We start from the raw sequence: 23301 nt of genomic DNA, 5'->3' as shown, positions 1-23301 counted from the left end.
TTTTATTTACATTTTGCCCAACATAACTTTTTAATTGTGGGGTTGTACCAACGAGAATGATAAGTGATTTGGCAACATTCCCATGAATCCAGTGGTGGACACAGCCAACCTAAAAGTTGGTTTTGCTAATCCATAATCTGCCAACTAAAACATTAGCTTTGCTAATGCTAAACCGCAGCTAAACAGGTATAAAACTTAGCAGAAGCTAACGCTAACTAAGGCAACTGTCTCTCAGTCTGCGTCACACGTCTTTGTCTCCTTCCAGATGAAGACAGGTGGGACTGACACAAACCTGTTGCTAGTTTGATTCTCATGGTTTGATTTGAAGGTGTGGGTCATTTGTGGCAATTCGCCCAGTCCACACCAGTTACAACCCTGCAGGCGGGCGCACAAAACGCTAAAGATGCTACATGTAGCTACACACAAGGTGCATGACGCACGCGTGTAGCGCTGCGTGTGTGAAGGGATAGTTGTTGTTTTTGGGATTAATATTGAAGTTTTGCACAGAGGAGGAAGCGTTTGAGCTACGCTGTTCAGCTAGCTGCTGCTGCGTCGACCAGTCACGTCTTGTCACGTGGACATGTAGTCAGCCAATAGCGTGCCTGACGGACTCTTCAAGAGACGCCCACAACAGGCAGGAACAAATGTGTGAATTTTGATATTGATTAAAAATAGCAGAAGCTAATTGGTCTGCTAATGGTTTCCAAAGTTTGTGAAAATGCTAATCTGCTAAACAAAAAAAAGTTAGCTTCACTATTAGCTGTTAGCAGATTAGTGGAACTGTTCGTTTGTTATCGATGAGCTGTTTATAGAGTGAAACTGAAAAAGACAAATGATTTCCTGCAGCATCACTCTGTGGCTGAGTGAGTCTGTATGAGAAGGCGCTTCGCTGTCTTTGTAGGGTGTCATGAAGAGGGTGGAACTGGCCGTCCTTAATGGAGAGCAAAAACTTAGTGACTCAAATGTCTTCAAGGTTTTGAACTTACTGAGCCTCCATCATGGTCCAGGTGTGAGGGCATGCTGCAGCAGAGCAGCATCACCGGTCCCCTTCTCACCACGATGGGCGAGGAGCCTCCTCTCCAAAGTCTTCACAAGGTGACATCATGGCCAGGTCAGATGGGGTGCTTTCTTCTGTGTTGGCACTAGGCGGTGCAGAAGAATGCTAAAAATCCAGTTTTTCCCTCCACATGTGGAAACAAAATCTGGGCCACGTTACCTTCAGTCTGAATGTAACAGATAAGGTACTATGGAAGAGTACTTGACAATAAATATCTTACTAGTTGTAGATAGTCCTGTGAACGACCTCCATCTGTAGATTTAGAGTTCTGAGTAGGTAAAGACCACTGCGGTCATAATCTGAAGTTTTATAAACCTTTACACTGCAAATTTTAAATTACAAGTCTAGAGGGTACGTTACATTCATTTAATAAGGATGAGGTTTAATATGAAACTATAAAATCTGGTATCAAGTGGGCACAAAAATTTACGTCTGCAAATCTAACGTGAACTGTGAAAGAAAGGACAAGCGGTGAGACTGGAATGAGAGAGTGGTACTTTATTTATTTGTTTATTTATTTATTGACACAACAGAGCTGAAGGACAAACAACTAAAACTGTGAGAAGGTCCCATCTAAATAAAAACCTTTTAAACAGTCGTGCTCTGTGTGTGTTTGAACGCACCCCCACCTCAGATACCTGTCTCCTGGGAAACCTGCTAGGAAGAGCATTTCAGAGGACGTGTGCACGCACACGCACACACACGCGCGCACACACCAGCCTTGTGTGTTTAAAATGTGATGAGGCGTCAGCCAATTGAATTTCTCTCTTCATGGGATGTTGTCCAATCAGAACACGGCATGCTGACACACCCACAGGAGTGTGTGTGGCGATGCTGAGGTGTGTGTGTGTGTGTGTGTCAGACTCCCAGCAGGCTCTGATGTTCTGCTGATGTTGGACCTTTGGGAGAAACCGAGGAGTCCGAAGCCCTGACTGCTGCTGCCTCTGTGAAACAGGAACACACCTTTAATTCAAATCAGCAAAGATTTAATTACACACACACAGAAACACACACACGCTGAGGGCAGTCACGAATGGTCAGCAGTGGTGAAATGTGTCTCATGTTAAATTCAGCAGCTCAGCAGAAGCTGCTGAACTTTCCTCCATTTTATCACAAGCAGCAGATTCATTACAGAGCTGCCAAGATGGAGGCCTGACGGTCCACAGCTGATTAAAGGAGCAGTCGGCACAAAATGAAACTGTACCCAGAGGCCTTCTTCTTCTGTTCAAACTGAAACTTCAGCAGCTTGTTCGGAGTTAAATCAGAAAACGAGCTGTCGTCAAAATCCAACATGGCTTCCCTGCTCATGAACAGTGGTGATGGTCGCCATAATAAACCAGTTTCTCTTCTGTTGGTCCGAGTCCCGTCAGGTGCACATGCAGTTCTGTACTTCGTTGTAGTGATCAGGCGATTTAGGTCCTGTCCACATCTGCATCAACATCCACCCCATCTTCTGTAGTTATTGTCCGAGAGGCCGTGGACACCTTGGACAGTCCTTCACAGGATCAATTTAAAGTTATTAAACTGGTGCAAATGGGGAGAACATGCCATCTCCACACAGAAAAGCCAACTGCAGTAACCGCTGCTCCACTGTGCCATTCATCAAGCGCAGCTCGCCTGCAAGTGGACAGCGGAGTGACCCTGCAGATTAAATCGTTCAGAAGAATCTTCCACTTGCTGTTCGAACTAAATCTGGTGCGAGTTGGCCTTTTCATAAAATCCAAGATGGCGGCCATGCTGCTGTCAGCCGTTCATGGAAAACTGAACCGGGGCAGAACCTCACTGCTTTATCAAAATCCATAAATTAATTTATATCTTAACCTCACAATACATTCAAGTCTCTCGTTCATGAAATGGACCATTACTGCCACTAGTTTTAAAATATTTGACTTTTAGACACGTTTTTTTTTGGGTGGAAATGGAGTTGGTCCAGAACATTTGTGTCAAAGTCTCTGCTTGTTAAACCAAATATCATCTGCATATTAAAGCATTCACACCTGGAACAGGACAGGCATTTGATTCTCCGAATGCTTCTGTAAACATTTTTTATTCTTGTATTCACTCGTTCCTGTACAAGCTAACGTTAGCATAGCAGCCCAGTAGCTGCTCCAGGAAGTTAGAAAATGTAAAGTTTAAAACTCCCATGAATGAGTTGAGGTCGTTTACGATCACGTCTGGATTGGGCCTGAATGAGTTTTAAATTAGAAACACACGACAAAAAAGGTAGTTCCATCTGTTTATTGATTAACTATAAAATATTGACTTACTAAAACAATTCCAAAGAAACACTGACAAACGTGGTTGCTGTCTGTAAAAAAAAAAAGTTTCTTACACATACAGTATAGGGTGACAGAATATATCTAGTTTCAGATTTCTCTCTAAAATGTACTCTTTTTGCATTTTTTTTACAAGATTAGACATGTGTACAAAGTATACTCTGATAGCTTTCTTCCCTCAGCGGCGAAGGATCATTTACAAAACGTAGATGGTTCTTATATTTTCAAAATAATCTTTTTCTCTGTAACAGGACGATAACGATACTGAAGGAACAGCAGACGAAGAACCAGCCTCCAGTCCACCTCTCTCTCTCTCATTCTCTCTTTTGCTCGCTCTCCCATTCCTCTCTTTCTAGCAGCTAGCTCCCTGTGCCCATCAGCAGGATCGCTTGAGAGGCGTGGACGATTGTTCAGGGGGGGGGGGGGGGGGTTAATATACATAAAGAAATCACAGCAAAAAATACATTTTAAAAGGCATGCAGCGACATTTGAAATGACAATAAAATTAACATTTACAAAGGCTCTTAAAATATAAAAAACAAAGACGTAGTGGGATAAATGTGTCGGACCCTGTTCAAAGGCTTTGGGTGGGGGTGGGGGTGGGCAAAATAAGAGATGGAAAGGCAACACCACATACCTTAAAGGGTTTAAAGGTGTGTGTTTGTGTCGTCACTCAGATATACACAGAAAAAAAGTGCTTCAGCAGCTCAAGGGGTAAACATTCATAACGGGCACTTGAACCTGTTCACTCTGAAAAACTTCGGTGCGACCAGAACTTCCAAACGGACGTCCGCTCAAAACATCGGACTCTGACATGAGAGCAGCAGCGTAGTTCAGATCTTTTAAAGCTCTGTTGCAAAGATTATGAACAATAAATATCTTACCTGTTGTAGAAAGCTGTTTGAGTTCGTGCTGGACAAACCAGGTTTAATTTTGTCCAGATCGATGAGCTAACGGCTAGTCAGAGAGAGGCCGAGTCTGAAGTGAATCAACGACTTCAACAACTTCGACCTGAAAACGTTTGGAGCAGTTCCTGCAAACGTTGCTCAAGTTTAACGACGTCAGTTTTACAGTACACCACCATTTCCATTGAATTCAGCTGTAGCACCTCCTGCCTGAATATCCTGTTTCCACCAGATTAACCACGCCAAGTAAATTTGACAGTGATGTAGAAATGTAAAGTATTTTGTTTTTGATGATCCGTGTAGCAGAACTCAACAACCACGACTTGAACTGATGAACGTCAACAAAATCAAAGATCCTCGGGTGAACAAAAGAAATTTTCACTTTCGTCAAAAAAAACACTGCAGCTTGACGAAAGTGAAAATAAACAAACTTATGTTGTTCTTTGTTTATTGTTGCCTTCGCTATAAACATTTTGAAACTGGAGTTGCTTTAGAACTAAACAATTAAATTTTGATATTTTCTGTAATAAGACTAGACTTTAGCTCGTCACTCTGAACAATATTAAACGTGTTCTCCAAACTGAGCTTGTTCAAATGAACCATCTACAACAGGTAAGATGTTTACTGTTCAAAACATTTCCATAAACCCCACTTCAAAGTATAGGAACTATCGTTTTTAAGGGGAAATGTTGGGAAATAGAAGATTTCAGTAAGCTAGAAGTATAGCACATAGAGTCTCTGTACCTGGTTTCAACAACTTTAAATACTAACAGATTAGCAGCACAATATTAACCGTTACTGGGTAGTTATAACATCTGGATTACAGATTTAATCTCAACAAAATGACGTGCCTCGTTGTTTTAAAAAGAAAACACCAGATTAGCTCTTCCTCTCAACGTCATCTAACCATCTCAAAATAATAATAATAAAAAAAGAGATTATGATCAAGCAAATGTAGTAAACACCAGAAGGTCTCAAAGAGAGTAGAAAATATTAAACCTATTGAATATCAACAAGAAAGTCTTCAATCTCTGCAGCGAGGCAGAGCGACGTAAAGAAAGAGGAACGCAGCCAGCGGTGTGGTATTTACACAGATACGTGTGATAAATAGGCAGAGCGGGGTAAATGTTCCTCTGCAGCTTCAACCCATGAAGGACGTTAGAGGAGAGCAACAAAAAAAGATTTGGCAAATCATCCTAAGGCCTGGAAACGTAAGGCAGAGCACTCACAATCCTGAGCACGACATTCAACAGTCACTTAAAATAAAAGACACGTTCAACGAGGCACGTAGAAAAAACACGAGCCACAAACAGGCGGACGGGCGGGTCACATGACATGTGGCTGCAGGTGAGGGTTAGTGGGGGGTGTAGGACTCCAGGACTCCCAGGCACAGAGCCTCCTCAGTCAACGCTCATCTAAACGGCGTCACGCGATTAAAACATGACGTCCATAAAGCAGCCGAGGTGACGCCAAATAAAGAAAACGCAGCGAACAAACACCGGATGTTTGCAGGTGGTGAGAGAAGTGAAGCCCAGTGTGTGGAAAACAAGTGTGAAAGTGAATTATGCTGAACTAATGGGAGCAACAGCTGCATGGTGGGAACCAGCAGCGCGACCTTCATGCCTCCTGGACTGACTGCAGTGTTTACAACCCTCGCTGGGATTCCTATGCCGTCCTCACTTGGGCTCCCAGTCAGGGGCTTCTAGCTTTAAAAAAATAAATAAAGCATCCTGCGTTTCCCAGGATGCCTCCTCCACGGCCTCTCGAAGGCAGCTGTGGAGAAAAGTGTTCTCACTGGATCCGAGCGCGAAACGTATTAGATCCACAAACTGCAGCTGGTTTTCGTTCATAGTGTGTTTTCACTACAAAAGCTGAGAAGTGCTGACACGAGCAGAACTTCCACTTTGTTACGCCTGAGTCAACGATGGAGTTTTTATTATTATTATTAAAACAGGGACGTTCAGTCCGAGTTAGGATTGTCGGGGTGGGGAGGGTTGAAGTGTTTTTAAGTGCTTTGCGCTGTGAGTCTACCTCTCTCTCTCTTTCTGTGCGTCCTGCTGTTCTGTACATACATGTATACACGACTGGAACGTGACTGGAACATCACCACGGCAACGGCACAACACCACACCGGCTTTTTGTTCGTGTCCGTCCCGGAAGAAAACGGACGCGGCGTCTACCGTCATTCACAGTTCGTTAAAGCTTCTCCACTGTTAACATCTTCAAAACGAAACTTACCGACGTAAATCTACAACATGAAAATAAAAACACTCGTATGTTCCTCTAGATAACCGTGTCTTACATGGAGGTGAGTATTTACACTGTGTGCACGTGTGAGCATACATACTGTTTGTGTCTGGGTGTATTTACACGTAAAACGAGCAGAACGTGGTCATGAAGTGTGTGTGTGCAAACGCTTCAGGAGACGATTTGATAATACTGTCTCTGTAGTGTCTCCTGTCTCCTCGAAGTCGCCGAGTCGTTCAGTCCACGGAGAAATGCTCGGAGAGTGAAAAGCAGTGTTGGAGCGCAGGTTGGGCCGGTCTCCAGGTGAGGTCACGGTTTGGTTTCAGTAGCTCGTCTAGCAGATGACCGGGACTCCGTCCGTGTTGAAGATCATGCCGGTCGTGGGCTCGTAGGTGCCGGCCAGGTAGTAGAGGTCCTCGCTGTCGGCGTAGCGGCGGGTGTGGATCATCTGCTCGTACTCCTCCACGCTCACCACGAGACACTTGTGGCTGATGGTCTGCACGTCGTTCTCGTCGTTGTGAGACGACTGGTAGAGGGCACGCTAAAAAAACAAAACAAACCCAGACATTTTAATCAGGAAGTTACTTAATGCAGGACCAAACATAAATTTAGGGCTTAAAAACTGATGAAAAAAAAGGGGAGTAAAAGAACAAACAGATGAACGTCTTCAAAGGAGTTTTTAGGGATTAGTTCGAGCTCATGAGTGTTTTTCTGGACTGGAACTGAAAACCTTAATGTTTTTGGTGCAACATATTCAAGAGGGTAGGAAACACTGTCCAGAGGTAGTTTTTTATTTTGCACGAGGAGGTGCATTGATGGGAGATCCTGGCAGCGGAGGGAGCAATTTTATCCACCGCAAGGTGCATGGGCGGAGCCAGGGGGTGGCCAGTGGTGGTCTCGGCTACCAATGATTGATCTTCAGCCACCCCAATCACTTAAGGGAAACTACACTTTTAAGCACAATAAAAAATAGAAAGCATAGTTTCCTCAAGTGATAGGAGTGATCAGTTTACCTACAACTATGGCGCTGGCCATCTTGGATTTAGAAGCGACACCCCAGTTTTCTAAAGGAACTTTTGTTTTGCCTCGATGCAGCCACGCACAAAATGGAGGTCGGTACTTCACTTATTTATGAAGTTACTGAGCTCACAACGTAAACGGACAAACAGAGGGTATTTCCAGTTCTCCCTTTTCACCCCATGATGGGGGACAACAAACTTTAAAAGGGCTAAAGAGAACAACGTTTATAAAACATGTTGAAGCTGCTGCAAGTGGCTCATTAGTCACCATGGTAACCACACGCCTTCCTTACTCACTCCCTGACAGCAGTCTTCATAAGACAATGGTCTCAAACAAACACTCCCCGTTGTTTTGAGATAAACAACTTTTAAATTGTTTCATGTTAAAAGACACGACAGATTAAAAAGAGCCTTTAAATTCAGTTCAGGGGAGAAAAATCTGAGCTCAGTCAATGAAAGATGTGATTCTCAGTACTCTGAGGAGAGCTGGAGAAAAGACCTTTAACAGTGTGAGACATACTGAAGTCACAAATGTTAACATTTTAAAAAGCGAGTGGGGATAAAGGAGTTTGCAATAACTTTGGGGGGTTTAGTTCGGCCACAAGTTAGTGACGTATCATCCTGTAAGTTGAACATTCTCTTGACTACGAGTCAAGAGTTAGAGCCACAGAACAACGATCATTAAAGGGTTTACAGAAACAAACTCTCGACCAGTAAAATGTTGGGATCACACTCTGAACAATCTGGTGGTTTCTGGTAAACAGCACTGGGGAGAGAAAAGTTCACAGCAACAACCAAGAAGTTGGATGAGCGAAGCTCCGAGAGCTCCGGTTGCCCGTGGGTTCGGTTTATTCTCACCTCTATAAAGTCCTTCCTCTGGATGGACGAGTGCAGAGCAGCTGGCAAAGACTGACCGCACATCTGGTCCCAGTTCTGGCGAGAAAACGAGCTCAAATTATCACAAATCAACACTTTTGACTGAATATGTTTCATACATCGTCTGTAACTAGGGATGCACGATATTATCGGCGTGGTATCGGACGATATTAGCGTTCAAGTTCAATATTGGACATCGGCCATTCCATCAAAATACCTCGCTGATATAAAAGATGTTGTTGTACGACAGCCCAGTGACAAGGATGCCTGCAGCGCCAGCACAACGTGATGACGTCACGCACCTACCTGATCTGATCACGGCAGAAAGGAAAGTTCAAAATGTCGACGGTGTGGAAGTTTTATTTTTGGTTGGTGAGGATGTTGAATTCAGAAGATTGATGGACTACGTTAAGTCTCGCTATATCGTCCCCAGTCGGAAATATTTTTCCAAAGTAGCCTTAACTGAGTTACAAGCCGTCATTTCCGACGTCATTGAGAAGCTAATAGCTGATAGCACTTGTGTGAGTTTTACCAGACATTTAGACGTCGTGTTAGCCCCGTTAGCATGATTATTCTTACGGCACAATGGAAAGACAAAAACTTTGATCTTAAAGTCTGTCCTTCATGCACAGAGGTGCAGAGGATCCACGCTGCAGCTAGAACAATCCTCCACAAGTGAGCCAGCATCGCAGGTGACTAATGCTAATGAATAACATTTAACACTTGTCATTTAATATAAGTTAAAGTGATATGCATATCATATGGCTGTTACTGAATATGTCACCAGCTCTTACAGCTGTTGCACAATTTTTGCAGCAAATAAGCCTAAATAAGAGGAATATGTTCTGACAAAGTATATAAAATATCAGCATCAGTTATCGGCCAAATAAGTTTTAACATATCGGAAAAAATCCAGTATCATGCATCCCCATCTGTAACAGAATGCAAATTATTCAACCTTCTTGTCGGTGAGTTTCTTGCCGGGGTTCGTCTCCTCCGGGTGATAGAACCAGTTGACCCGGACCACCATGTTGCTGCCCCAGGACTCCCACATGCTCTGGATGCGACCGATGAAGGGCAGGTTGGGCCGCCCGGCAGACAGGAACACGGCGCAGTCTCCAATGCGGATCATCTCTCGGCCACGCACGATGGCCTTGTAGAAGAGTTTCTTGGCCTTGCCCTTCATGCCGCGTCTCTGGAGAGGACAGAAAAATGTCTTCAGATGAAAGCAGCTAGGTGGTTTTTGTTAAGGGGTGGGGGAGGTAGTTTTTCTCACCTGAGTGGGTTTCCCAAACCACTTCCAGAGCTGCCTGGCTGGAAGAAAAGCAGAGATTTTGGGTCTGTTCTCCACGCTGGGGAGCCTCTGTCGTTTAGCCAGCTCCTTGGTCGTTGGGAGGTGGACCCCCTCTCTCCGTTTGGGTCGCTCCACCTTCCCCTCTCCTCCGCTGGGCTTCGGCTTGGGAGGACGGCCCCTCTGCCCGGAGCCCTTCCCGGTGGTGGGTTTAGGAGGTTTAGTGGGGGCCGGAGCATCGAGGACTGGAGGGGTTGACGGAGAAGAATCAGATTGAGACTGCTCTTCCTCCTCCACTTTGACTTCAACCTCCTCCTTCACCTCCTCTTCCTCTTCTTTCACCTTTTCATTAGGTTTTTCCTGCACTGACTGTTTTGGAATCGGGGCGAGCGAAGGCATCGGGGTCCTCTCTTCATCTGAGCTGCAGGAGGAGTCATCAGTCGACGAAGAGGAGGATGATGACGATGAAGATGTGGAGGAACCAGAGCAGGATGAAGAGGAGGACGAGCAGCTCGAGGTGCATTTCTTCTTTTTGGTCTTTCCGTTTTCCGTTTCTTCCTCCGACTCGGAGCTGCTGCTGCTCTGAGACTCCTCTTTCATTCGTCGCTCCTCCCTCTTCTCCAACTCCTTACTTTCCTCTTTTTTAACCTTCTCCTCTCTTGTGTCTGTCTCCTGTCCTCTCCCACAACTGTCCGCCTTGTCCTTAGCCAGCCTGGATGACTTATAGGCAGCCTCCTTGTCAGGTAGAGCGGCCTCTCTCTCCGGAGCTCCAGGTTTAGTCCTCAGCAGCTTCTGATCGGCTGCGGGGCCATGGTCTCGCCGGAGGCCCCGACCCTCCAGCAGCATCAAAGCCTTGGTCTTCTTGGTCTTCGGGGAGGTGACGCCTTCGTGATCGAGCTTAACCAGAGGCTCGGCTGACAGGGACTTCCGCCTCACTGCAGCGCTGAGAACAGTTTGTCCGGAGCTGGAACTCGGCCTAGGAACGGTTCTGGAGGACATCTCTGATGGGATCTTCAGTTTGGGCTTGGAGATGGAGGTGGGGGACAAAGAAGATGATGGTCTGGAAGTTAAAGAGGAGCTGCCTGTGGACAGCCTGGAGACTGGGCTGGGGAGTATTCCAGAGCTGTGGCGAGGGTCTGAGGAGGGCTTAGTTTTGGGTGAGGAAGCGGAGGTGGGTCTGGGGGTGGATTTGGGTAGACTGGATGATACGGTCATACCGGGCCTGGACATGGGCCTGCTGGTGGTGGGACTGACTGTGCGCTGGCTGCTGTACGAGCTGAGGTTGGGTTCACTGTACAGGTCCACAGTCAGGACCTTCCCGTAGGTGGAAGGGTAGAGGGAAGGGGGGAGGGCCCGGACTGGTTTTGAAGGCTGGGTTGAGCCGCTCTTTCTCTGAACCGGAGCAGGAAGAGCAGGGCTGCTTGTGGGGGTCATGGAGTTCTTACGGCCCGGTTTTGCCTGCAATCCCATTGTTGGTCGAGAAGCAGGTCGGGGTTTCTCCTGAGCAGTTTTCTGGACTGACGAGCTCCTGTCCTGGGTGGACTTTGCTGGAGGTAGGGGTCTCTCAACAGGCTGGGGGGAGGACGATAAAAGATCATCTTTCTCCTGACCATCCTGACTTTCAGAAGATTCTGAGGAGGAAAGAAAAAGGTTAATTTTTATCCAAACCTTAGAGCAGCCGAGTTTATTCTCAGTCTGCCGACATTTTTGTCACGAGGCCTTTTGATTTTTGTGGTTTTGTTCAGGGCCAACAAATCAGCAAGGAAACATTTCTAAAATGAAAACGTTACATTCCAGAAGTGCTTACAGAGTCAGAAAAACACCCGGCGTCAGCAGCTGGGGACAGGCGTCGTATTTTACAGACTGAGCTTCAGACAAACAGCAGCAATAAACTGATATCATGACAAAAATACAGAGGGCTGATCAGAACGTAAGCATTTTTATTCAAGGATAAAGATCACTCACGCAAAAGACGAGCAAGAGATTTTAACTTTTAAATACACTGTAAGCTCTCGCACGGTCTCGGAGATAAAACACGGTAAAATCATGCCAGCTATAAACAGTTTAAAACTCATTTCACCATTAATGACTTCTGGATATTAAAGGAGCTGTAAACAGTTTTAAATGGGGAAGAGAAGAACAGGATGCTCAAGAAAGTTACATCACAAGAATTATTGTTCAGTCAGTTGCCTCAGGCCTAATTCTGTCTGCTCTAACCCTGATAAACAATGTGACAATTAACAGGAGGAGTAATATTTGATCCAGCTGTATTTAGATTTACATCAAATCCTGATTCACCCCTTTATTGGCGTTTTAGCCCTACTTCTGTTTTTCATGTTTGTGCTGCCAGTAAGGAGAACATGAGGAGGCAAGGCTCTCTTACCCTTAGAAAAGATTTTTCACTTCAAAACAAAGAGATGTGAGGTGTGGCTGCAAAGACGCTCACAAATTAAAGTATTTTCCCAGTTACAAACATTTTTATCGTCAAACACCCACTGCTCTGATGGAGTCGCTGCATGAAGTTTGGTACGAGTGATTCTTTCCTGACAAAATTAAATTATGTAAAGTCAGTTGCAGACCTAACGAAATACAAAGGAGAGACATTCTGTGACGAAGACTGCACCCTCTGGGTTGGAGTGAATCTTTGCTTCAAGCAAAGTTCAACTGTCTGCGTGTTTTGTTCACGGGGATAAAGGATGGAGCCCGAGAAGGATCAACGGATCAGGGCCTCATCTGCAGTAATGAAGGCGTTGCTCCGGTTTGTCTAGTCAAGGAGCTAAGCAGAAAGGCAGAGCTCTTGATTTACTGGTCTGTCTACGTTCCAACCCTCACTTATTCATGTGACGTGACCGAAAGGCTGAAGAGATTCTACTGTAGAACGGCCGGGCTCGGCTGTAAAGGTAAGGAGCTTCAAAATGTGAAGGGAGCTTAAGCAGAGCGCTTTTCCTCATTAAAAAGAGTTATCTGAGGTTGTGCTGGTATTTTAATCCGATGCCCAAACAACATTCTGTACACCTCCCTCTGGAGGTTTACCGAGACCAGATCACTAGGAGGAAACCCTGAAAAAGATCTTGAATTCACTGGAGGGTTGTATAGAGAATGGGCAACCATGTGATGGCACATTGCATTCTGGGATTGTGGTTGCCATTTTTAAGGACTCGAAAAACGCAAGCAACAGAAATGGACCATTGGAAGAGCAAGGCTCCTTACGTTGAAAAGCTAAACAAGGATGCAAAGGAGCGCTACATAGAGAAAATAAGGGTAATTAATGGGCTTGATCCATACGAACATCATGCGTGGACAAGTGATTTTAACGAGTTACTGCCATTAATGTTTCCAGATTTGTTTAGCTACCTTGTTTGTGGAGTGAGCACGGCAGATTCTGATTGTATTATATTATTGTATTTCACTTAGACCACACTGGATAAGGTTTACTTTCAGTGTGCTAAACACTATTAAAGTTTAATGAGCCACAGCCATTCAGCCCTTACCTGATTTGGGTTTTGGTTTGCGACCAGGTTTCCCTTTGATCCTGGGCGTGGCCTCCTCTGGTTTTGCTCCCGTCTCTTTGCTGCATTTGCGGACCCTCCTCCTGGACGGTCCCGCCACAAGCAGTGCGGGGGACGGCTCGGCGCCTGGACAGAAGAGGAGTCCACATCGTTGAGTCTGAACCTTTCACTTCTCACATAAGAATAAAGAACGCTGACGTCTCAGCAGTAAAAGGAAACGAAAACGTCTGAATCAGCTGCTTGTTGTGTTTAATCTGCTTTAACTTCCTAACTGAACCAGAGTGTTAATCTGTTTATTGACTCATGAAAACATATTAAAGGCACTTTGCTTTCATGATGTAGACAGTCGCCTCTGTACTGAAAAACATAAACAAGTCTGTAAATAAAATGCTTCGAGCCACAATCTCAGTAAATATTTAGTTTGTATGAAGCAAATTTGTTTTATATTTTTATTTTCATCGCCTTGTTTGAGGTGAAAACTTGTAAGAGACACACCAACAGAGAAACCATGGTGGGATTGAGCAGGTGTGTTTTAGTAGCAGCCGACTGGGAAATAAAACTCCCATTTACGACTATATGTGAACATTTTATGAGGAGAAGTTTGTGTGTGCTCCAGAATAATTAAAGGGTGAGGCCGTGCGCGCTCTCACAGTGGATCTTGTAGTCAGGCGGCAGCAGTCTGATGTGGGAGAGGGGGATGCGGCCCGTGTCTCCATCGTCAAACTCCACCGTGATGAGGTCGTCATTCTCGTCGATGTCTGAACTTCCTGTTTGGGAGAAAATCAGAAAATTCAAAAAGCTGACGGCAAACACAGCTGCAGTGATAACTGAAGGGGAGAGGTTTGAGCTTGCTCATGGATGTTTGTGTGTCGTCACACCGTTGACTACAGTTCCAGGGTAAAGGCAGCGGTACTGCTGACTCCAGTAGGCAGCGATGCGGGTGCCTTCTGGGAGGTAACGCACTGATGGAGGCTTAACGTCGATTATCTGTAAAGACACAAAGAAGAGCCGTTAGCCACCGACAAGTGTTTTATTTTGCACGTCTGTTTGACACGCTCGTGTTTCCGGATATCACATCCCTTGCACGAGGAGAAATGAGAGCGCCGTGGCCTCTTTACTCGTGAGAAAGTTGCAGTTTACTTACAGCTTCTTGCAGCAGCTGCTCCAGGCAGTAGATGTGTGGTCGGTTTCCTCTCTCCCCCTCCACCACCACGCTGTAGCTGCAGCGGGGAAATACAGGAGAGGGAAGCTGTGTTTAAAAGTCAGGGATGAACGTGCTGAAGCCAAGGTTTGTCATTACAGAGAAGAGTTCACTGTGAAGAAGGTTTCTTTGCCCAAGGCAGATTTGACGTTTTAGATCTTTTGACTTCCTGGATGTGAACCAACCAGCAGAGGAGCGTTTTGTCTTTGACTACCAATGCAGCACTTTAGTTCTGGATAAAATCTGTGGCTAAGTATCACAACAGGACATTCTCTATCTGATAAGACTAGATAAAAACAGGTTTAAGTTGTACAGGTGGAGTTCTTAAGCTCCTGCAGCCTCTCCCCTAAACAAACAAACAAACAAAAAATGTTTTGTTTCACTCATGATTGATGTTTGAGGGGAAAAAAGTAATTCAGTGTTCTTATCTTAATGCTTTCATGGGGGTTGCTGTTCTTCGATGGCTCTCTGTGTTTTAGATTTTTATCAAGTTTTACAGCTAAGCTCGTCAGTATCATTCCTGGTAGCTAATCAAACTACTAGCAAATCAAGAGCTAAAAGAACTCCACATGTTTAGGTACTGGGTGGCTTTTTATTTAATCTTATATTTAAACAAAGTCCATCTTTTATTTAGTGGTCATCTGGGAAAAGCTACCAATAATTCTGGGACCATAGCTTGTCCACCATTTCCAGTTTTAGTTGAAGGAGTTTGCCTCAAATGTAAATTAGCTGACCCTGAAACTGTGATAAAGTCCAACAAAAACACGCACTGGATGAAACTTCAAACTGCTCAGGAAGCCCGACACTCTTTTTTTATGTTTTAGGGATTCTGACATTTATGCTGAATAACCCAGTGAGAAGAAATTCAATCTGCAGATTAATTGTGTTCGGAAAAACAACAAAGAATTTAAAATAAAAAACTATCCCTGTTCTGACAAATTATATCCAGATGTCTATCTTTCTGTTTTAAACATTGAGCAGATGAACGTTTCTGCACGATTAAATGAACAGCTTTACAGTTTGGCTAATAGATGATTAGCATTCTTGCAACTGTGAGAAATAAATCCTGCACGTTAAATACAAGTAGAGCTACTTCACTACGCCTTTAGCATACAAACATTAAAGTGGTCTAATGGTTTTGGTTACTCACATGTCAGGGGAGTGCACTGTGTTCACGTGTCCGGCGTAAAGAAGCTGGTCCTCCATTGGGATCAACACCCGGAGCCCGTCCACCAGAGAATCTTTATCAAGCACACACTGCACCGGAGCTGAACACAACACAACTACACATCAGTGTGAATTCACTAAAACCAGAGGCTGGCTGTCGGTGTGTGGGCTCTGACCAGGCGTAGTGGATCTCTCTGATGCGCAGTTACTTCGTGCGGGGACAAGTTCATCCTCACTGAAGCTACTGTCTTGGTTTGGCTCGAAATCTTCATCTGCAGCCATGCTCTCCATCAGACGGCTCACGGCACCCCTGGACGGCTAAAATAGAACAAAAAACAGTTTGGTTCGTATTAAAAAGACATACACTTAAAAATACTTAGCAGCAGAATCAACAAGTAAAATACTATAAAGTCATGGTGAAAGGAAAAGTCCTCTTTCTGTTTTAGAGTTTAAAGTGTGTGTGTTTGGGATCTTTATTTCGTCTCATGACCCAGTTTGGTCCAAGCTCCAGCTGTTGGGACAGATGGTCTCACGTCTGACTCTATAAAATACTTTGGTCAACAGAGGAGTTCATGACTGACTCAGTGACTGCAGGGTACCCAGAGATCCCAGGACCAAAACAAGCCCAAATCATCACACCTCCACCACTGCGCCTGACAAATGGTACGATGCATTTGAGCAGATACGTTGCCTGACGTGTTGCTGCGCTTCGAGTCCAAATATCTCTTCCTGGATCTCATCAGCCCAAAGAACAACACTCCACAGGTCTGGTCTTAATATTCATTCAGGTGCAACTCTGCAAACCAGAGTCAGTCTGTGAACTTCTTTTGGAGAGGACTCCTGTAACCAAACAGCCATATTTGTTCAGTGTTTTCTAATTAAACTTTTCATTAGCTTCAACCTTTAACCGCCAGCTGAGACCTGAAGAGTCTGTGGTGGAGCTTTTGGTCTTTTTACCATTTCTCTGAGCATTGCACGGTCTGACCTCGGGGTGAATTTAATGGATGTCTTATTTCTGGAAAGCTTTGCAGCCGTTTTAAACAAATTACACTTATATTAATCTTTCTTGCTGAAGAAGGATGGACTCAAAGTTGTTCTAAAGTGGCACTAAATCATCCACCAGATTGATGGGCAGCAATAGTTGCTTCTTTAAGTTCATTGCTGATGTCTTTCCATTTTGGCATTGTGATAAACTCACATCTGTCTGCTCCAGAGCAACAAACTGCTAAAAGTCCTGCTTGGTGGTTAATCAGTACATCTGAGTAGCAGAACCTGCAGGGATCGTTGATAAAGACCAGATTATTTTGTCTTGTTTCAGACATCTTTGAATATGGAAGAAGGTTGTTATTTTGCACATAAATATGTTCTTAAAATATTTTTTCAAAGTAAAAACAAAGTCTACAAGGTCAGACTATTTGATATGTAATTTTATCAATCAACCACACAAACAGGTTGACACACAACACGGTTAACTTTTCAAAGTCCAACAGCAGCACCTTCTGCTCCCAGAACTCACTTCAGCTGCTTTTAATGTTTCCAACAACAAGTCTGAGCAACAAGTTCACACAACACACGGAGTTTACCGTCATCACAACAAAACTAGTTAACAGCTCATTTCTTGCAGTCTCGCCTTTTTTAAAAACTGTTTACTTGTGTCGTAAACACACACGTGAGCAACACACACACACACAATCATTTCCAAGTTTGCTTCTTTATTGTAGGACGTGCACATGAAGGTAAAAGGTAATTAAGTTCTGATCCGTAGCGGCTCAGTTCATCCTCCCACTGACCTCTCTGGTTTTGCTTTTAGCCTTTGGTTGGCTCTTGTGAGCCGGGCTCAGGCTCCGAGGAGCAGGACCGTCGGTGGTTGGACTGCACAACCTGGATGGGCTGACAGGCAAGGGGGAGTCCTTTGGCTTCTTTTTCTGTTTTTCAAAACGACACAAACGTGCGAATGAATAAATGTGCGCACCAAGCCTCAGCTGGACACACAAACGCACAGACTGCAACGTTCCCAGGCTGCCTGCAGTTGTTCGTTCTTGTCAACAACACGACAGTCAGCAGGGGAATGCTGCAGAGACACAAGTACAGAGAAGCCTTGCTGGAACTGACACACTCATACACACCTAAATACACACAAATATTTACACTGTACACACACTTTGAAGCAAGAGGTGGAGCCATAACAAAAAAATTGGAAGATAATGAAACAGGAGAGAAAACGGATCAAGCTGAATTATTGACATACTTTCACCACATCTTTCCCCTCCCGGCTGGGTGGAGTGATTTTGGGTTTGGAGGGCGTCTTTGGGGTGAGAGATGGGGCTGAACCGGAGGAGGAAGAGGAGCTCTGAATGGTGGAGGAAGGGGCAGAAAGAGACATCTGACTGGCTGTAGTGGTGGCATCGTGGAGGAAGATCCTCTCGCTGCGCCGGCGGTTCCAGCCCTCGTCCTCGCTGAAGCCCCCGAAGCCGGCAGCGAGGTCGAAACTGAACCTTCTCTGTGAGCGAGGCGAGGGGCGCGGTTTGGCCAGAGACTTCCGTTTGACAGGCAGCGCTTCGTCGCGCTTGGTGGGGCTGGGCTGGTCGGCTCGGTGGGTTGCTGGAGGCAGGAGGGGGAGCTCTGGGGCGGCACGCTTCCCGTGCAGCAAGGATGGAAACTTTCTCAGCCTCAAGTCTGAGCCCGAGTCTGACCACTCACATTCAGATGAACCTGAAGGAGGAGAGGAGAAGGCCAAGTGATGCAAAAATGCCTTTTTAAAATGTTTATCAATTCTTTTAATCGTGTTTTCGTTATGCAAAATAAATAAATAAACCATTTTATTCAGCGTCATGGCGTGGTAGCAATACTTGTACAGTACAGCAAAAAAAGTGATGCATTTCCCTCAAACAACAATGAGATTTCATAACGGGACTCAGTTTGGATGTGAACTTTGTATTCGGCGATGATCTGAGGGAAAACTACAGCATAAGTCTTATAAAATGAAGAGACACGCTGAGTGAAACAAGACAAAAATGCCTCATTTTGACTGGATAACCAGGATAAGGAGTGTAAGGTTGATAGGAGTAAAGCAAAATTATTTACTGGTAGTAAAAATTGTGGACAGCTCAAGGTCCAAAGTTGAACATTTTGTGGTAAAATCTTTTAAATATAATTAAACTTTGGCGGTTATATAAAAATACCAAAATACCAGTTCAGTAATTTAAAATCGAACCTTCTGTGACCCATTTACACTTTGGATGTTTCTACTGTGAAGCATGATTGAGCTTTAGAGCTCAAAAGACGACTGCATTTTCCCCACTCACTTGGCCATAAAATCGTTGATTATGTGGAAATTCTTCGCAACATTTTGTGACTTTTGTTACGCTGTAAGATGCTGGCCTATCAAAAGTCATAGCACGCCTTTCCAATTGATTTGTACATTGACCCTAAAGCTGCAGAAGGAGTAGTGAACAGAGATTTCTGACAAAAACAGAGGAATAATGAATAAATAGTACAGTAGTCCCTCGCTACTTCCCGGATCGTTTAACACGGACTCGCTCTTTCGCGGTTTTTCAAAGTAAGAGTGGACATGACACACAGTTGGCTGATTGATGGATGAGCCGCACGATCGGCATGGATTGTTTATTTAAAATAAGTTATTTAAAATTATTTAGCACCTGCTTCACCTTTGTGCAGCCCACAGGAGAAGCTTCCTCCGACATCATGTCAGGATCTCCGCTCTGCAGCAAAGAAGTGGGCGTGGCCGAGAGCGTAGATGACATGCTGCGCTCTTTTAGAGCGTATAGAGTTTAGAAAATTGTTCGGGACATTGCAAGAGGGTGGGAAGGGTTTAAAACGCCTTAATATAGACCTGTATATAAATACTAAAATAAACTACTTACTACTACTTGTGTACATAATTTCGTCCCATCTCATGTACCACATGAGATGGTAATGACAATAAAGTTTACTTGACTACTTTACCCCTACTTCGTGGTTTTTCACTTATCACAGGGGGGGCATGGTCCCAAACGAGGGACTACTGTATTAAACCTTTTAAAAGAAAGTTGATCTATATTGAAAATTTGGAAGCACCTGCTTTGGCACACTTCAAAATCTCTTCAGAAATATACTAGTTTGGCTCGGTTTGCCTAAAAACAAGAGTCAAATGTGGCTCATTCAGAGTCTTGCGTTTTACCCAGAGTGCTTTGCCTGCCGCAGCGTTTCCCGTCATGAAGTAGCCTCAGCGGGGCTGGACTCACAGGGAGCGCGCTCGCCGCAAACTGAGCCAGCAGCCCCAGCCCGCTCTCCTCACAGCCGATGTCGTCGAAGTCGGACTCTTCCTCCTCCGCTGAGGTCTCTGTCAGAGAGAAGACCATGAGCTCACAGACGAACATGGCAGCTCAAGCAACGTTTCTAACGACTGCAAGCTGTCAAACAAACAAACGAGGAATCTTAGAGTAACAAACAATCTGCACTGCCACACATCTGAACAAGTAGGCTGGTGAAAAACAACAGCAGAGCGAGAGGAAATACACTGTCCAAACCACTGCAGCCTGTTGTCACACTGGAAAGCTGCACAGGAAAATACAGAAGAGCCAGGCTTGTGTCTTAAACATGCATGTGACGAACACACACACACACCTGCTGAGACAGAGTGAGTCAAACTTGGGCTTAGACACCATTTGTTATTGAGAAAATAAATACCAGGAAGGAATGGACTCCCTTTCCTCTGATAAGCCAGCAACACACACAGAGTTAGCTGTTTATTACAAGAAGTTAGCGGTTAGGTCCATGACAGCAGATGAGTCGGAGGAGTGTCTCCTCAGGGGGGTTAGAGTTAACAGTGAAGGTGGATGCACAGCACGAGACCTCTTGACCTTAAAACATCATCTGAAAAGTTGGGTCAATAACGAGGACGAGCTTATCGTTAGCCTGGAGGTCCCCAGCCCTGATCCTCACAGCCCCCTGTCCTGCACCTTTTAGCTGTTTCCCTGCTTCTGTAATCAATGAGTCACTGAGAGACTTCTGCTAAACTTGATGACACTGAGTAGGTAATTAAATTATTTGAATCAAGTGTGTTGAAGCAGGGAAACAGCTAAAAAATGCCTGACAGTGGGCTACGGGGACCAGCGTTGGGGACCTCTGCAGGTTTGACCTTTTTCAAGCTGGTTTTAGTTCTCACCAAGGGGGGCCGTTTCACAAAAATAGGAACCCAGGACTAGAGAAGACAGTCTTGTCAGAACATCCCAGCCTAACTGGTTTCACAAATGCAGAGTCACTTAGCCTGACAGCAACAATAATACAGGTCAAACATGCTTGCATGTCTGACATCAGTATGAGCAGCAGTTTGCAGCACGTCTACACACAAACAACTTTAACCATAAAAACTACGACAAGCACAGTTTGGTTACAAAATTTAACTACAGTCTGTGATAAAAACTACGACAAGCACAGTTTGGTTACAAAATTTAACTACAGTCTGTGGGCCTAGTTATGGCGCTTCAGGCAAAGTACACTAAAAAGAATGACATGGATCAAGTGTTTGAGATAAATGTACAAAAGTATACATTACTGATCCTTAGCAGATCATGTAAACGCTTGACTAACAGGCTAACTGTACAGAATAAATAATGGTTGTGTCACTGTCAACAGCTTCTGTGAAATCAAACCAGGCATTAATTAAATCAGAATACCCAGAAAATCCAGATTTTGTAAAATAGCCCCCCCAAGGACTGCAGTTTCACATGCAGAAATCAAATTTAAACGAGCCTAACCCTAGTGCGGTGCTGTGGATCCACTGTGTTAACGGTAGCAGACAGACGTTACAAGCAGGCACTGAGAGGACAGCCCTGTGAGGCCCCTTTGGCATTGTGCTCATATGTCATTTGAGTAACCATGGTTACAGCCTCTTTTTCAGTCCAACACAAAACGTCTTCCTGTAAACTTTTAGGCCGTCAGGAGACACTGAGTCGGGTAAGTGGGGGTAACCATGGCCAGCATTGAAGAGCTTCAATTCGTGAGAACAATAAACAAAACAAAACAAACAAAAAAATAAAGCAAGTTAAAAAAAATTCTGTGTATCTCAATTTCTGTTTAGGTTAGTGTTCAGTAGAATATAAAGGGAGGGGCACTTCCTACTTACAGAGCAGGTGACAGGGGTGTGGCCTCAGGCAGGGCGGGGCAGCGACGGGAGCGCGACCTCACCTTAGCACAGACTAGCTTGCGCAAAGCCTTTAGCCACAGCGTGGGATCGCCGCAGCGAGGTCATGTAGGCTCAAGGCTGCGCTAGTCCTGGCCAAGCTTCTGTAAAGTCGCAGTAGCAGCAGCACAAGCACATGGAACAGGCTGAGAGACACTCAAAGCATCATGGTTAGGAACAAAAAGTGGGGGTCGGAGGGAGGAGAGGGAGGGATCGAGGGTGAAGAGGGGGGAAGTGAGAGGACACATCGAGGTGTCAGAGAGAGCAGGGAAAAGGGTTATTTGAAGGTTTAGTAGACAAACAGGAGGAGCTCTATTGTCCAAATATCCCCCAAATTGACCGTGATGCATTCACTTCCCCACGATAAACTGAGCCACATCATCAGTAAACAGTGATAAAAAAAAAAAAAACGACAGCCAACTCCAAAACAAGGCCAACTAGAATTACAAACCAACTTATTTTATGAGTTTTTACACCGACAACTAATCTGTTCAGATTCAGCTATGCTAAACGTCTGTCAGCATTTCCTGTTTTCCAACCGTTTCCAGGAGAACTGAAGGGATATTTGACGAACAGAGCACTAACGGATGTGTGAGGTGCAGTGGCAGCTGGACAGACTGACAGAAACGACAAACGGATGAAGCAGACACAAGGACCACAGCACTTTGCAATCGTACCAATCAAATCAGCCACTTTAATAAAGCTCAGAGGTACCAAACTGCAATACAACTTTTTTGAGGAAGAACAAAAAAAAAAGAAAAACATCTCACAATTCACATGGTTTGTACAAATGCTACAAAAACAATTTGCTTTCCAGGCGATAAAAACTCCATAGAAATTGGTAAACTCTTAAAAAAACAACAAAAAACCCAAAACAAAATACTGCAACTTTGCAGACAAGCCAGCAGCAAGAGAGGTAGGGATCGTCGAGCTAAAGCACAGTCTGAACACAGCTACTTTAGCAAAAGGCATACAGAGACGGGCCATGAGGAGGCAGAAAGACACGATGTTGTCTGACTCAACGCTAAGACAGCTCGGAGCGCCAAGATTCGGTCAGTAACCTTGATCGAAGGAGTCGTCAGAGGAGCTGAGGCCCGCCTCCTCCAGCAGCAGCGATAAGTGCTTGTGTTTCTTCTGAGACTTCTTGCTGGACAGCAGGGAAGTCGGGGACGACGTCGGCCGCCTCTTCCTGGTCTGGTTGCCGTGGGGATGTGTTGCCGAAAGAGGAGGCCAGCCCCCTCGGGCGGAAATGAGCTCTTCCGAGTCGGAGTCTAGTGTGGAGAAAATGCAATTAATGATTTATGATACAAGGAAAACAAAAACAGCTAAGATTTAGCAAACAGCTCAAACTGTTTTTTAAAGTACTGAATTAAAAATATGTAAAAAATTAATCCTGAAAAGGTGAGTTCTGTAAATATTAGGGCTCCACAATGAAAGCATGCATTTGAGTTATTGAATACAGTAGTCCCTCGTTTATCGCCGGGGATCCGTACCATGAAGACCCACGACAAGTGAAAAACAGCAAAGTAGGAACAGTAGTACAAGTAGTTGGTACTTGTTTATTTGAGT

At 44.7% G+C, this 23301-nt stretch overlaps 1 protein-coding gene across 1 annotated transcript in view; it reads right to left on the bottom strand.

The window, feature by feature from the left end:
• Window positions 1-5582: 5582 nt before the first annotated feature.
• tnrc18 (trinucleotide repeat containing 18) overlaps window positions 5583-23301 on the bottom strand; it is a gene marked incomplete in the record, with an annotated part of 52701 nt that continues 34982 nt past the window's right edge. Inside the window, 14 exon segments of the mRNA XM_037688871.1 lie at window positions 5583-7026; window positions 8363-8437; window positions 9339-9575; window positions 9657-11302; window positions 13163-13306; window positions 13831-13947; window positions 14059-14167; window positions 14325-14400; window positions 15532-15649; window positions 15725-15866; window positions 17339-17473; window positions 17797-18260; window positions 19729-19890; window positions 22794-23003. Coding sequence (XP_037544799.1) covers window positions 6820-7026; window positions 8363-8437; window positions 9339-9575; window positions 9657-11302; window positions 13163-13306; window positions 13831-13947; window positions 14059-14167; window positions 14325-14400; window positions 15532-15649; window positions 15725-15866; window positions 17339-17473; window positions 17797-18260; window positions 19729-19890; window positions 22794-23003 — 3842 coding nt within the window.

Source organism: Nematolebias whitei, chromosome 15, assembly GCF_014905685.2.
Source record: "Nematolebias whitei isolate Nwh7 chromosome 15, NemWhi1, whole genome shotgun sequence".
Classification (NCBI taxonomy): domain Eukaryota; kingdom Metazoa; phylum Chordata; class Actinopteri; order Cyprinodontiformes; family Rivulidae; genus Nematolebias; species Nematolebias whitei.
This window is presented reverse-complemented; position numbering and strand designations above follow the sequence as displayed.